The sequence below is a fragment of the Anolis carolinensis genome, chromosome 1, assembly GCF_035594765.1.
Source record: "Anolis carolinensis isolate JA03-04 chromosome 1, rAnoCar3.1.pri, whole genome shotgun sequence".
NCBI lineage: Eukaryota > Metazoa > Chordata > Lepidosauria > Squamata > Dactyloidae > Anolis > Anolis carolinensis.
Genome location: NC_085841.1, coordinates 163,869,376 through 163,882,438, shown reverse-complemented (window position 1 = coordinate 163,882,438; position 13,063 = coordinate 163,869,376). Strand labels below are relative to the sequence as shown.

Below are 13,063 nucleotides of genomic sequence, written 5' to 3'. Positions count from 1 at the left end.
TCAGATGGGAATGAGTAGTGGATTTGCGTGTCATCTGAGTAGAGATGGCAACACCCTCCAAAACTCCGGATGACCTCTCCCAGCGGTTTCATGTAGATGTTGAATAGCATGGGGGATAGGATAGACGCTTGCAGGACCCCACAGGTCAATGGCCAGGGGTCCGAGCAGGTATCCCCCAGCTTCACCATCTGGGAACGACCCTCCAGGAAGGACCGGAGCCACAGCAAAACCGTGCCACCGAGCGCCATCCCAGAGAGCCTCCCCAGAAGGATACCATGGTCGATGGTATCGAAAGCCGCTGAGATGTCCAAGAGAACCAGCAGGGTCACACTCCCCCTGTCCAGCTCCCTGCGGAGGTCATCCACCAAGGCGACCAAAGCCGTCTCGGTACTGTGCCCAGGCCTGAAGCCAGACTGCAAGCGGTCCAGAAAATCAGTGTCATCGAGGAACTCCTGGAGCTGCGTGGCAACCACCCGCTCCAGAACCTTGCCCAGGAACGGGAGGTTGGAGATTGGTCTGTAGTTGTTACATACAGATGGGTCCAGGGAGGTCTTTTTAAATAGCGGTTTTACCACCGCCCGCTTAAAGAAGGATGGAACTGTCCCCTGGCCCAAGGAGGCATTTATTATAGCCACAAACCAATCCAACAACCCATCTTTGGCCAGCTTAACCAGCCAAGAAGGACAAGGATCCAGAGCGCAAGTGGTCACCCTCGCAGACCCAAGGATCCCCTCCACGTCATCAGGAAGAACAAGCCGGAAAGAATCCCACTAAATCAGACAGACAGGTACCTCAGTTACCTCCGCTGGAACTACATTTAAGCTGGAGTCCAACTCAAGACGTATCTGAGCAACTCTGCCTGCGAAATGGTGCGCGAAATCGCTGCACCGAGTCGCCGAGTCATCGGGAAGCCCCTGGGCCTCAGAGGGGAGCTCCCCAACAACTCGGAACAACTCTGATGGCCTGTTGGCCGCAGACACTATGCAGGCAGTCGTGAAAGCTTTCCTGGCTGCTCGCAAAGCCATGGAGTAAGCCTTAATAGCGGCTTTAGCCCGTGCTTGGTCAGACACATCGAGCGATTTCCTCCAGATGCACTCTAGTCCCCTCCTCGCACGCTTCATCACAGCCAGCTCCTCAGTAAACCAATTTAGTGCCCATTTGCTGTAAGTGTTTCTTACTGTCTTATAAACTCAGAATGGATCTACACTGCCATATACAATCCAGATCACCTGCTTTGAACTGGATTGTATGGCAGTGTAGATGCATACAATCCAGTTCAAAGCATATAATACGAATTATCTGCTTTGATAATCTGGATTATATAGCAGTGTAGATCCAGCCTCACACTGTGGACCAACAAGGCAATGGCTTATAGACTGGCACCAGTTCACAGACCACCACTTTGAGTAGCACTGCCTTTGAACAGTATCAGAAAAAACCACCAATCACACATTTCTATTTTTAAAACCTTACAAACATGCAGTTTCCCTTACTTTCAACAGTTTACATTCTCTTGAATCCGTGAAAGCCGGAAACATTTCTTCATATTTTTCAAGAGCAAGCTGAAACGACATCAGCAGTTGTTAAATTCGCTACTTAATCCAATCAAGATTTTTATCTCACCATGAATGTCTCATTGGAAAACTTTAGCTATAATAGCAATGCACGACAAGCTTAATTAGCACTGAACAGCCTGGAAGCTTCAAAGCCTGGTTTTTCCTGCTTGGGGGAATCCATTGTTGGGAGGTGTTAACTGGCCCTGATTAAAAAACCTCTAAAATTAGGACAGTAAATAAAGAACAACACTCAGAAGAAAGGGGAATTCCAGACAAGAAACAATCAATGCTAATCAAGCTGGCCAATTGCAACATTCACACTTGCCTCAAACAGACAAGACTTCATTCTCCCACTCTGGACATTCCACAGATACATAAACCCCACCTGCCTAGTTTTCAGCAGACCTCACAACCTCTGAGGGTCGCTGCCATAGATGTAGGTGAGACATCAGGAGAAAATGCTCACAGGAACCCAGTGATTCCAGCCATGAAAACCTTTGACAATATACTGAATGAACTGCTGAATTCATGTAAATTCCATCTATTCAAATGGCATTTAAGCCTATAATTTTATATTTACATTTTATTGGAGTGACTTTAGACACAAATCATTGTTAGTGAAATTTTACGGCCAAAACACAAGGAAGCAGCCAGATGCACAAACTCTTGTTCTCTTTTTCACAAAAACACAGGTTAGCGTATTAAGGCAATTCAGGTTTGCAAGGAAGATCTTGTAGAGTGAACATTTTCTGTAGATGATATTATTGATTTAACGTGATTCAAATTACTTTGTTTTTCTTCATACACCATACATCTTTATTGTTATCTAACCTAGAGAACTAAGATACATGATGGATTGTACTAACCTTAGCATTCAACTCATCAACTATAAAGTGGCACAAGGCAGCTTTAAAGAAGTAATCCTTTGCACTGTGTTTGAGCAATGGGTTATCCATAGTACTTGTTCCAATCTGAAGAGATTAAAAATGCAAGTTACAGTTTGATATGGGCAAATGAAAAGAAAAATACAAAATACAACACTGTTGTGGGTTTTTGTGTTCTGTTCACATTAATTTTCTTCCCTTGTATATTAAAAAAAACCCTCAAGTGATTTGGTCAGACAGGACTGACTGGCCGAAACTCACAGATTTCATTTTCTTCATCAGCATTTCTACAAAATGTTTACATGTTAACATTAATTTTTTTAATTTCACATCACACTGTACTACCACAAAAAGAGTGTATTCACACAGTTAGTGGGGAAACTGTGTGGGAACTGACATGATACTGGGCACCAGTTACAAAGTTTGTCTAGATTTATCAGCTGGGGAATTCATACTCTTTCTACCACTCAATTCCCATTTAACTTGCAAAGAATTTAATTTAATACAGTTGCAGAAAATATGCTATGGCAGGGGCCTCCTCTGTTCAGCGTCCCAACCAAGCAGCCAAATCCACAATAGCCAATGAACATAATTATTTGTAAGGGGTCCCTATGAGTTCTTCAATGTTAGAGGTTGGAACTTAAATCATGAACCCTAATTCATTTAATTCATTTCAACAAAACTTTAATTTTATCATTAAAAGGATTCTTCTGAAGTAACCATGAAGATTTCCCATTACTTTAATTGGTTCCCGAGGGATGAAATTTTGAGGGTTTCAGTATAAATGGGCTATTTTCAGACCTTTTCATTGGTCTTAAAATTCAAAACGTATGCTTTCATAAAAAGTTATTAATTATTAATACAACATATTAGCAGAATGCTGTGTTTATACATTAATGAATGAATTTTCTTCAATGATTTAACTTCAATGATTTAGTACGATCATATCTAACACTAATCATATAAAGCATAGGCAAGTCCTTTTTTGAAGGGGACCAAGGAGTGATCTAATAAATGTTGTGCAAGGCTTCAAAGATTGGGATTCCCACAAGTCTGCTGTTTCCTACGCATGCATAGTACCATTTTGGCAACATAAGGCGCAGTCAAGCAGCACTTGGATTCATTTAGTACAGAGTTATAGCCTTCTTCTGCGTGTTGTCTGTGAAATACACACATATGGGTTTCCCCAGTGCGCCTGCGCAGAGTTCGGAACCTTCTGGAAGTTTAAAAGTGAAACAAATTGGCAGGAGCCCCGCCCACTCTCCCCATGTAGTATATGTAGCTGTGGGCGGGGCTACGCCTCAGTTCTTCTTTCCGCGCGACAGCAGACAGTAGGAACCTTTTGTACTCCTTTCTATTGGATTTCTAATGGTTTTGACTCTGGACTGCCCTTGACTTGCTGCCCTCTCCTGCCCCACTTTTTGGACTGGACTTTGATCACGAATCAGGCAATGTCTACTTTATTTTTTTTAAAATGCCGCTCATGCGGAGCTAAGCTGCCTGATTCAGACAGGCACAACATGTGCCTTTTGTGCTTGGGGAAAGGGCACGTTCCCCAAACCTGCCCAATTTGCCAATCTTTCACACACACCCCCCAAGCATGCCAAAACAGAGAGGCCCGCCTTAAGGCCATCTTCTACAAGTAAGCCCTGGCGCCGGATGAAACACGCGCCCAAAAACAGCCCTGCCCAGAGCCCTCCCCTCCTCCTCTCCTAACTGAGGCCTTAAACTCCCTCCCAACCAGGGAAGAGAGTGCTGCTGAGGATTACCTGGTGCCTGAAGCACCACGCAAAAAAGCCAAATCCTCCAGGGCCAGGGAGGCCAAACACAAAGAGGGTTCAAAAAAACTCAAAAAAGGGAGGCAACTCACTGGCAAAAAGCCCTTGAGTCCCCCGCTGTAAAACCGGGCTGGAGAAAACATGTCTCGGGACCGAGGCTCTCCAAACCCGCCCTCTCCCACAGGAGACTCCTCCCCACTTATCTCCAGTTAACTCTTTGCAGCCTCTCGCTGAAGCAAGCAGCGAAGTTGCCCCTGATGGCCAAATTGCAGAGCCCTTCCCCACGCAGGGGTGGCCTTATCCTCCTCCTCGCTCAACCCCAGACAGGCAAAGCCTCCAGGAGGAGGGGTGAGACCGCACCATGAGGACTACTCGGTACTGTGGGCGCTCCCCCTCCCTCGAATCCAGGGCCTCAGGCTCTAGGAGCCCATCCAGAGCATCCTCCTACTCCAGGTCTTTTTCCCCTGGCCGCAACTGCCCTTATTATGCTGATTTCTTTTATCCCTATCCCCCTCCACCCCCCTTCCCCTATGGGGCTCCTTGTTACTATGATTTTTACCCCAACCGAGACCAACTACCTCCTCCAGTGCCCAGGCAGCCTCCTTCTGCCTCAGCTTCCCGACCAGAGACCACAGTACAGGCACTGCCTCCCACTCAACGACCTTCCATCCCCTCCCAGGCAGCTGAATCGAATCTGCCTGAGCAAGGAAGGGAGCTAGCTCACATCCAATCAACTCCCATCCCTGACACACTACAAAACAGGGATCTAAATGCATCTGAAGGAGACACCCCTTCATTGGCACTCCCTCAAACTGAAATAGATCAAGACCCTCAACAGGCAGAGGATTTTAGAAACTTTTCAGCTCTCCTCATTAGACTTTCAAAAGCCCGTAACCTACCCACCCCCAAACCAGCCAATGTTGTGGAAGATCCCTGTTTTTCCTCCTCAGAACAACAAACCCCAATATCCACAGCCCTCCCAACCCTTCCATACTTATTACAAGTTATCAAAACTGTGGGGATGGCCCCATTGTTAGTACCAGCCACTCCAAAATGAGCCGAAAACATTTATAAGGTTGATCTCTCTACAGCCTCTTGGCTTGCAAAAATGCCTAAGGCCAACTCCGTTGTTACAGACGCCCAACCTAAACCAACTCAAAGGGCACAGCTTACACTCTCAGACAGAGAGGGTAAGAAACTTGATGCAATGGCCAAAAAGTTCTACGCTTCAGCCTGCCTCTTCGCCCGTATTTATTTATTTATTTATTTTATTTACAGTATTTATATTCCGCCCTTCTCACCCCGAAAGGGATTAAGGGCGGATCACATTACACATATAAGGCAAACATTCAATGCCTTAACATAGAACAAAGACAAAGACAAACGCGGGGCTCCGAGCTGGCCTCGAACTCATGACTTCTTGGTCAGAGTAATTTGTTGCAGCTGGCTGCAGTTGGTTGCTCAACAGCCTGCGCCACAGCCCGGGCCCGTATGGCTCACCATGGAGTATACATGAGTGTATACCAAAAATTTCTCTGGAACAAAATGGAATCCTTCCTTGAATCTCTTTCCCCTCGCCAACAAACCCTTGCCAAAGCTTTTCAACAAGAAGCATTATCTCTCACGGCCTTGCAAAAGGACCTAGCAAAGAATACTGCCGACGCATCGGGAAAACTCCTTGCAGGTGCAGTGGCCCTACAAAGACACACATGGCTCCGAGCCGCCATCTTGTCTCCCTCACCTCGCTCCCTTATTGAAGACTTACCAATGGACGAAGCGGGACTTTTCAACCCGGAAACGGACTCCCAACTCGAACATTCTCATAAAATGAAACAAACCATCACCAAGTCTGGACAACATCAATACCAATCCTACCCCTCCCAGCATCGGCGATGGCCTTATCAACCACAATACTACCAGGGCCGCTACAGTCCCCTGCCCTTTCGAGGAAGACAATGCCAGCAGCCTGCCTCAACAGGCAACCGCAGACCACCCCTCCCCACGAAGGGTCAGTACCGCGGAACAAAACCGGCAGACAATAGGAGACGGCGCTTTCAGCCCCTCCCCCCTACTACCACTCACTCCTCTCCCATTCAAACTATGTTTCCCCCCTTACCACCCACACTTACCTTGATAGACTCTCTCCATACCTTGAACGGTGGCAACAGATCACATCAGATGCCTGGGTGCTAAACATTATAGAAAGTGGCTATGCTATAGAATTCCTTTCCCTGCCACCCGTGGGACACATCTGTGCCACTTCCCCCTCAGACCCCCTCCTTGAAGAAATAACTTCCTTAGTTGACAAAGGGGCAATTTCGCCTGTCCCTCCTCACCACGTTTCTTCCTGTTATTTTTCCCGTTACTTCTTAGTAACCAAACGCGGTGGCGGTCTTCGCCCCATCCTAGATTTACGTGGTATTAACCTGTACATCAAACCACGTAAATTCCGCATGGTGATACTCCCCACCATCCTTCCCCTTATCAGGAAAGGATCCTGGCCTGCATCTATTGATTTGAGGGATGCTTATTTCCATATTTCCATTATGGAAGATCACCGTAGATTTCTCAGCTTTGCAATAGGAGACTCATGTTACTCATTCAACGTCCTACCCTTTGGCCTTTCCACAGCCCCAAGGGTCTTTACCAAATGCATGTCAGTAGTAGCAGCCCATTTACGCCGACACCACATAACGATTTTTCCGTATCTGGATGATTGGCTTTTATCAGCAGAACCCCGCGATCAATTGCAATCTGATATTCATTTCACTTTATCTTTTTTGCAGACCTTAGGTCTCGTTGTCAACAGAGAAAAATCCCACCTCTCCCCTACCCAACATATCACCTTCACTGGCGCCCTTATAGACATGCAGTCCCAAAAAGCCTTCCTACCGGAGGAAAGATTCAGAAACTTAAAACTATGGTCTCTGAATTGCGACACCATGGACAAGCGTCCGCCTGGACAATCCAATCCACCTTAGGCCACATGGCCTCAACTACAGTGGTTACACCATGCGCTTGCCTCCGCTTCCAAACCTTACAAAACTGGTTCGTCCGGAAATTCGACCCAATCCGAGATCACCAAAACATTGTCCTATCACTTCCTCAGGACGTCCTCAACTCCCCCTCAGGGTGGACAAGGAGGTCCAATGTGTGCTCGGGACTTCCATTCGTTTCTCCTTGCCCCTCACTCTCACTGACAACAGATGCATCAACACTAGGTTGGCCGTTGGTCAACACAAGATCAAAAGATCCACATCAATGCCTTGGAGCTCCTAGCCGTGGAAAAGGCCCTGAAATCCTTCGCCCGCCTTACCAAAAACCAGGTCATCCAACTTGTCATGGACAACACAACAGTGAAAGCCTACATAAACAAACAGGGAGGGACCAGCTCACTCACTCTCCTCTCCATCGCATCACAAATCTGGGAATGGTGCATTCGCAGGAATATTTTTCTCATAGCGATTCACCTGCCGGGAGAGGACAACGTCCTAGTGGACTCCCTGAGCAGAACTCCCCTCAGCAATCACGAATGGAAACTCCACTGCAGGGAGTTTCGCTTCATCACCAGACGTTGGGGAGTTCCTCAGGTGGATCTCTTCGCCTCCCCGGCGAACAAACAGTGTCCTCAGTTTTGCACTCGGATACGCCCTCACGCATCCCCAGGCTGCTTAGGAGACGCCTTCCTCTTCACGTGGGTGCCAGAACTGCTATACGCATTTCCACCACTCCCACTCCTGACCAAAGTTATATCAGACAATGCAAATTGTATTCTCATAGCCCCTTGGTGGCCCCGACAGGCCTGGTTCACACCCCTCCTGAAGGCATCGAGAGGCGACTACGTCCGCCTGAGGAACAGCCCCGACCTTCTCACAGTCCAGGACAGTCTTGTGAGACACCCGGACGTAACATCTCTACAGTTGACAGCGTGGAGGATCAGACCACAGACCACCTCTCCGACGGCATCCGTAGAATAATCTTTGCAGCCCAAAAGACATCAACAAAGAGATCTTATACATACAAGTGGTCTCGATTTAAAGAATTTGCCTCCACCTGTGAAGTAGACCCCTTTACAGCCCCTACTTCAGTAGTACTTGACTTTCTAGTCCACCTATCCTCAAAACATATGTCTCTATCATCAATCAAGTGCTATACAGCCGCTCTGTCTTGGTTCAGAAGGAAAGTAGGACAGCCCTCACTGTTTCAAGATCCACTCCTACGCCTATTCCTTAAACACTTACCCACCTAGCTCCTTACCTCCTCCATCATGGAGCCTGGAACTGGTCCTTTCTCAAAGCCACCATTTGAACCAATGGCCTCTAACGATCCCTCCCACCTGTCTTGGAAAACGGCGTTCCTTGTCGCGATCACATCCGCTAGACGAGCAAGTGAGATTGCAGCCCTACATCCGTTTTTCTGACAACAATGTGATTCTTCGGACAGACGTAGCATTCCTACCGAAGATCGTTTCACGCTGTCATATGTGCCAGGACATTGTTCTACCCGCCTTCTTCCCTAACCCATCATCTCCCCTGGAGACGACTCTTCATTCTCTGGACGTCAAAAGAGCACTACTGTTCTACATTCATAGAACTGCCCCCCACAGAAAATCTCCAAGGCTCTTCCTCAAATATAGAAAGATGCCTTGGGCCTTCCAGTCACTTCTCAACATCTGGCCTCCTGGATCACCTCCGCGATCTGCCTGGCTTACCAACTAGTGGGCAAAGAACCACCATATCTCATGTAGCTGCACACTCCACCAGGTCACTGTCAGCCTCCCAATCCTTCCTCCAGGGTGTATCCCTGCAAGACATCTTCAAGGCAGCTACCTGGTCATCTCCATCAATGTTTGTGTCCCACTACAAGCTGGACATCCAGGCAAAGAAGGATGCTGCATTTGGCAGGGCAGTGTTATTCTCCTGCATGGCATGACCCACCTCCAAGGTTAGTAGCTTGGTATTCACCCATATGTGTGCATTTCACAGACAACACGCAGAAGAAGTATAGGTTGCTTACCTGTAACCATATTTCTTCGAGTGTTGATCTGTGAAATTCACACAGCCCGCCCATCCTCCCCGCTGAGGTCATGCCTTGGTCTCTCAGCTGCTGTCTGCGGCGGAGAACTGAGGCGTGGCCCCGCCCACGGCTACATATACTACATGGGGAGAGTGGGCGGGGCTCCCGCCAATTTGTTTCACTTTTAAACTTCCAGAAGGTTCTGAACTCTGCGCAGGCGCACTGGGGATACCCATATGTGTGAATTTCACAGATCAACACTCTAAGAAATACGGTTACAGGTAAGCAACCTATACTTCTTCCGCTTATAAATCAAAATGTAGTACACTTACCTGTTCAAACATTTCGATTGCCTTTGGATATTGCTCTAACTGAGCAGCATATCCAGCTACTTTCAGAAGGCATTTGTTGGCAGAACTAGAAACAAAAACTGTAATTAATTGACTGGTAAACAAATATATTTTTTCTAAAAAGAAAAAAATATGTATCAATGTATGACAGTACATAAGCAGACCTAAATTACTTGAGAAATGGTGGCACACATGTTTAAGTGGGAAAAGGTTTGGCAAAAAACTAGCTCCCCAAACCTGGGTCGGCTTATCCACACTCCGATACTACTGGAAATGATCTGTGCTTTCTGACATCTGGAGTGCACCGTGGTGGCTATTTTTAATAGGAGCTTACTGCATAAGTCTCAAAAGACTTAGCAGTCTCTCTGAAGAATTGCGAGACTCGCAGAAAGACTAAATAAGGCTCTCCTTTAATAAAAAAAATATCCACTACACCCCAAGTGCCCAAAATAGTGGGGAACACAAAGCTTACACAGCAAGCTCCAATTAAAAATGGTTGTGAACTTTCTTCTCCATCTGAAGTGCCCTGAATAGTGTAAGCTGTGTATTCTTCATGTTCCTCTACATTGTTGCTGAAGTCACTTAGGCCAAAACAAGAAGGTGATTAGGGTTGGAAACACTACCCCTTTTTCTCCAGACTGGGCAAGAACTGGAGTACTAGGGTGGGTGCACTTCTATGCCTTTTGCCACTGCTTTCACTTTTGCTCTCGCCCAGGGCAAGCTTCTCATTCTTTTTCTTCATTTATATTCCTTTCTGTATTTGTACAGATGTAGAAATTTCAAAGATCAGAAATGTATCCCTCTTCTCCCTCCACTGTAAGCCCTGCAATGAACAGATCCTCTCCTTCTCATTTTCCTAAGTATGTTCCCTTTATGCATTTTTAAAGGAGAGAAAAATATTTATTTGTGACATGTCCCTAAATTTTACCCTTGACTTATCCACAGGTATAGCAAAATCAATTGGCTTTTATCCTAGAGCTGTAACTATACTGAACTCCACGGTTTTTCATTGATGTGGCATTGGGGTCTGTGTGGTGGTGGTTGGAATGTGGAAGGATGGGTGTGTTGTTTTGTGATGTGTGCTGGGGAGAGCATTTAATTTCACTGTATAATGAGAATATAGCTATTCTATTATATTCTATTGTTTGGTCCCATCATTTGCCTGTTACTTATACATGAGGTTGACTTATACACAAGTATAGATGTACTTGTTTTGTAGACATGAATGAAAACAGAAAACCAGTAGCATTCAGATACATTTAGCCACCAAAGACATGGAATATATACGTATTATAGGGCTCTCCTCTTTCCCACAGTCATAGCCTTTTTGAATGGTAAGAACTAAATTGTTTCCTGCTTATTTTTTTTCCAAATGAACATATATTTGTGCAAATGTTTTCAATTGTATATATTGCTTACATTCATTACTCTTGCGTTTTAAACACTGTTTTTACCTATCTCTACTGTCAGCATGTTTCTACACACATATTTAAAATGCATTTCCCCCCAGAAATGTCTGCAGCTGGCCATTAACATGGGGGCTCCAAATCCCAAACTTCCTTTATGCCTATGAGACAAGCCCATCAGATCCCTTACATCCCCCTAGTTTCCATTTACCAGTTGTATGCATTCACAGGGAAATACTGTGAAAAATTTGTAATCTGATATTGAAACTGACAGATTGGGATGCTAATCTTAAAATTGGGATGCTAATCTTAAAAAGTTTGTTGAGGATATGAATGCTCTATAGCAGGGGTCCTCAAACTTTTTAAGCAGGGGGCCGGTCCACAATCCTTCAGACTGTAGAGGGGCCAAATTATCATTTGGGAAAAAAAAACTGAACAAATTCCTGTGCACACTGCACATGTCTTATTTGTAATGCAAAACAACAACAACAATGAAAGAACAATACAATGTTTAAAAATGAAAACAATTGTAAACAACATAAACCTATCAGGATTTCAATGTGAAGTGTGGGCCTCCTTCAGGCCAATGAGATAGTCAAGTTAAGTAGGATTGTTGTTGTTGTGTGACTTCAAGTCATTTCAGACTTTGGGCGAGCCTAAGTCTAACATTATTTATTTATTCATTTACTACATTTATTTCTTATTTATATCCCGCCCTTCTCACCCCGAAGGGGACTCAGAGAAGCTGTATGTACATACAATATATTATTGCTATATTATTAGCGTAGCACAATATTAGCATTATATATTACTATATTGAACTATACCACTATACTGTAATATATGTAATATATAATGTATAATTAATATTATATGGTATTATTATTAGTATTATATTGTATAACATTATAATTTTACTATCAATATTATATGTATATACAATATATTATATTATTAAAAATGATATAAAAATATTACATTATAAAACTGAGGTTGGGGGCCAGATAAATGACCTTGGAGGGCCGCATCCGGCCCCCGGGCCTTAGTTTGGGGACCCCTGCTCTATAGGATCCTAGAAAAATAATTCAATTTAATAATGTTAAAATAAAAACCAAAGCAAAATTTATTATTATTATTATTATTATTATTATTATTATTAGGCAAGCCCCCACATTAGCAGCCTTCAAGAAAGACTTGAAAACATGGCTCTTCCGTTGTGCTTTTGGAGAGTAACTATTTTATATTTCTTTTCCGTTGCTTCCTCTAATATCCTCCAGACTACCCCACTTCCTTATGACCCTGTTCGCTGTGGTTTTTTATTCTTATGTCTCTCTCACCCGGAGTTTTAACTTAATGTTCATGTGGCACGCCCTTGTTTTTCATTGTTTCCTTGATTTATTTTGTAATGGATATTATTATTTGTTGTATTGCTTATTGTGTTGTGATGTGTTGTTCTTTTATATGCTTTTTATATTATATTGTTTTGGGCATGGCCCCATGTAAGCCGCCCCGAGTCCCCGTTGGGGAGATGATGGCGGGGTATAAATAAAGTTTTATTATTATTATTATTATTATTATTATTATTATTATTATTATTATTATTATGTATAGTCTTTAAATGAAAACTTGCCTGTTGGATTCTTCTCCCTTGTAATAATCTGCAGCTTGTTCATAATGAGCAATAGCCTAAAAATACAAGAATTCAACATAATTTCTCTTTTAATGTGATTGCTACAGACTGAATATTTTGGCACACAGGCTGTGCAGATCACAAAGTTTACAAATTACTAATTTCTTCAGTTAACATGGTCATATTTGCCTCTTAAAACTAGCTACAAGGAAATGAGTGAGCAGGAGGTTTGAGCATTCCTTATCTGGAAATGGATAATGGTCTACGTAGGTGGCGAAGATAGGGACATTGTTGATTTCAGATAGTTCAATGTACACAAACATTGTTTTACAAACAAAAATAAAGGAATGTTTTATTTAGACTTGAGTTCCATCTCCAAGATATCTCATTACGTATTTGTAAGTATTTCAAAATTTGGGGGGGGGGGGGTATGGAATACTTTT

General features: G+C 44.2%; 1 protein-coding gene across 2 annotated transcripts in view; it reads right to left on the bottom strand.

Annotated features, from left to right (window-relative positions):
• LOC100565548 (beta-soluble NSF attachment protein) overlaps positions 1-13,063 on the bottom strand; it is a 34,448-nt gene that overhangs the window by 6,988 nt on the left and 14,397 nt on the right. The window contains exons 6-9 of one of the 2 annotated variants that reach the window (XM_003215248.4): positions 12,621-12,676; positions 9,567-9,651; positions 2,423-2,527; positions 1,494-1,562 (exon numbers count right to left, since the gene is read on the bottom strand). In XM_003215248.4, the coding sequence (XP_003215296.1) occupies positions 1,494-1,562; positions 2,423-2,527; positions 9,567-9,651; positions 12,621-12,676 (315 nt within the window). The remainder of the gene's footprint in view (positions 1-1,493; positions 1,563-2,422; positions 2,528-9,566; positions 9,652-12,620; positions 12,677-13,063) is intronic. The other variant, XM_008115211.3, reaches the window with a different exon arrangement.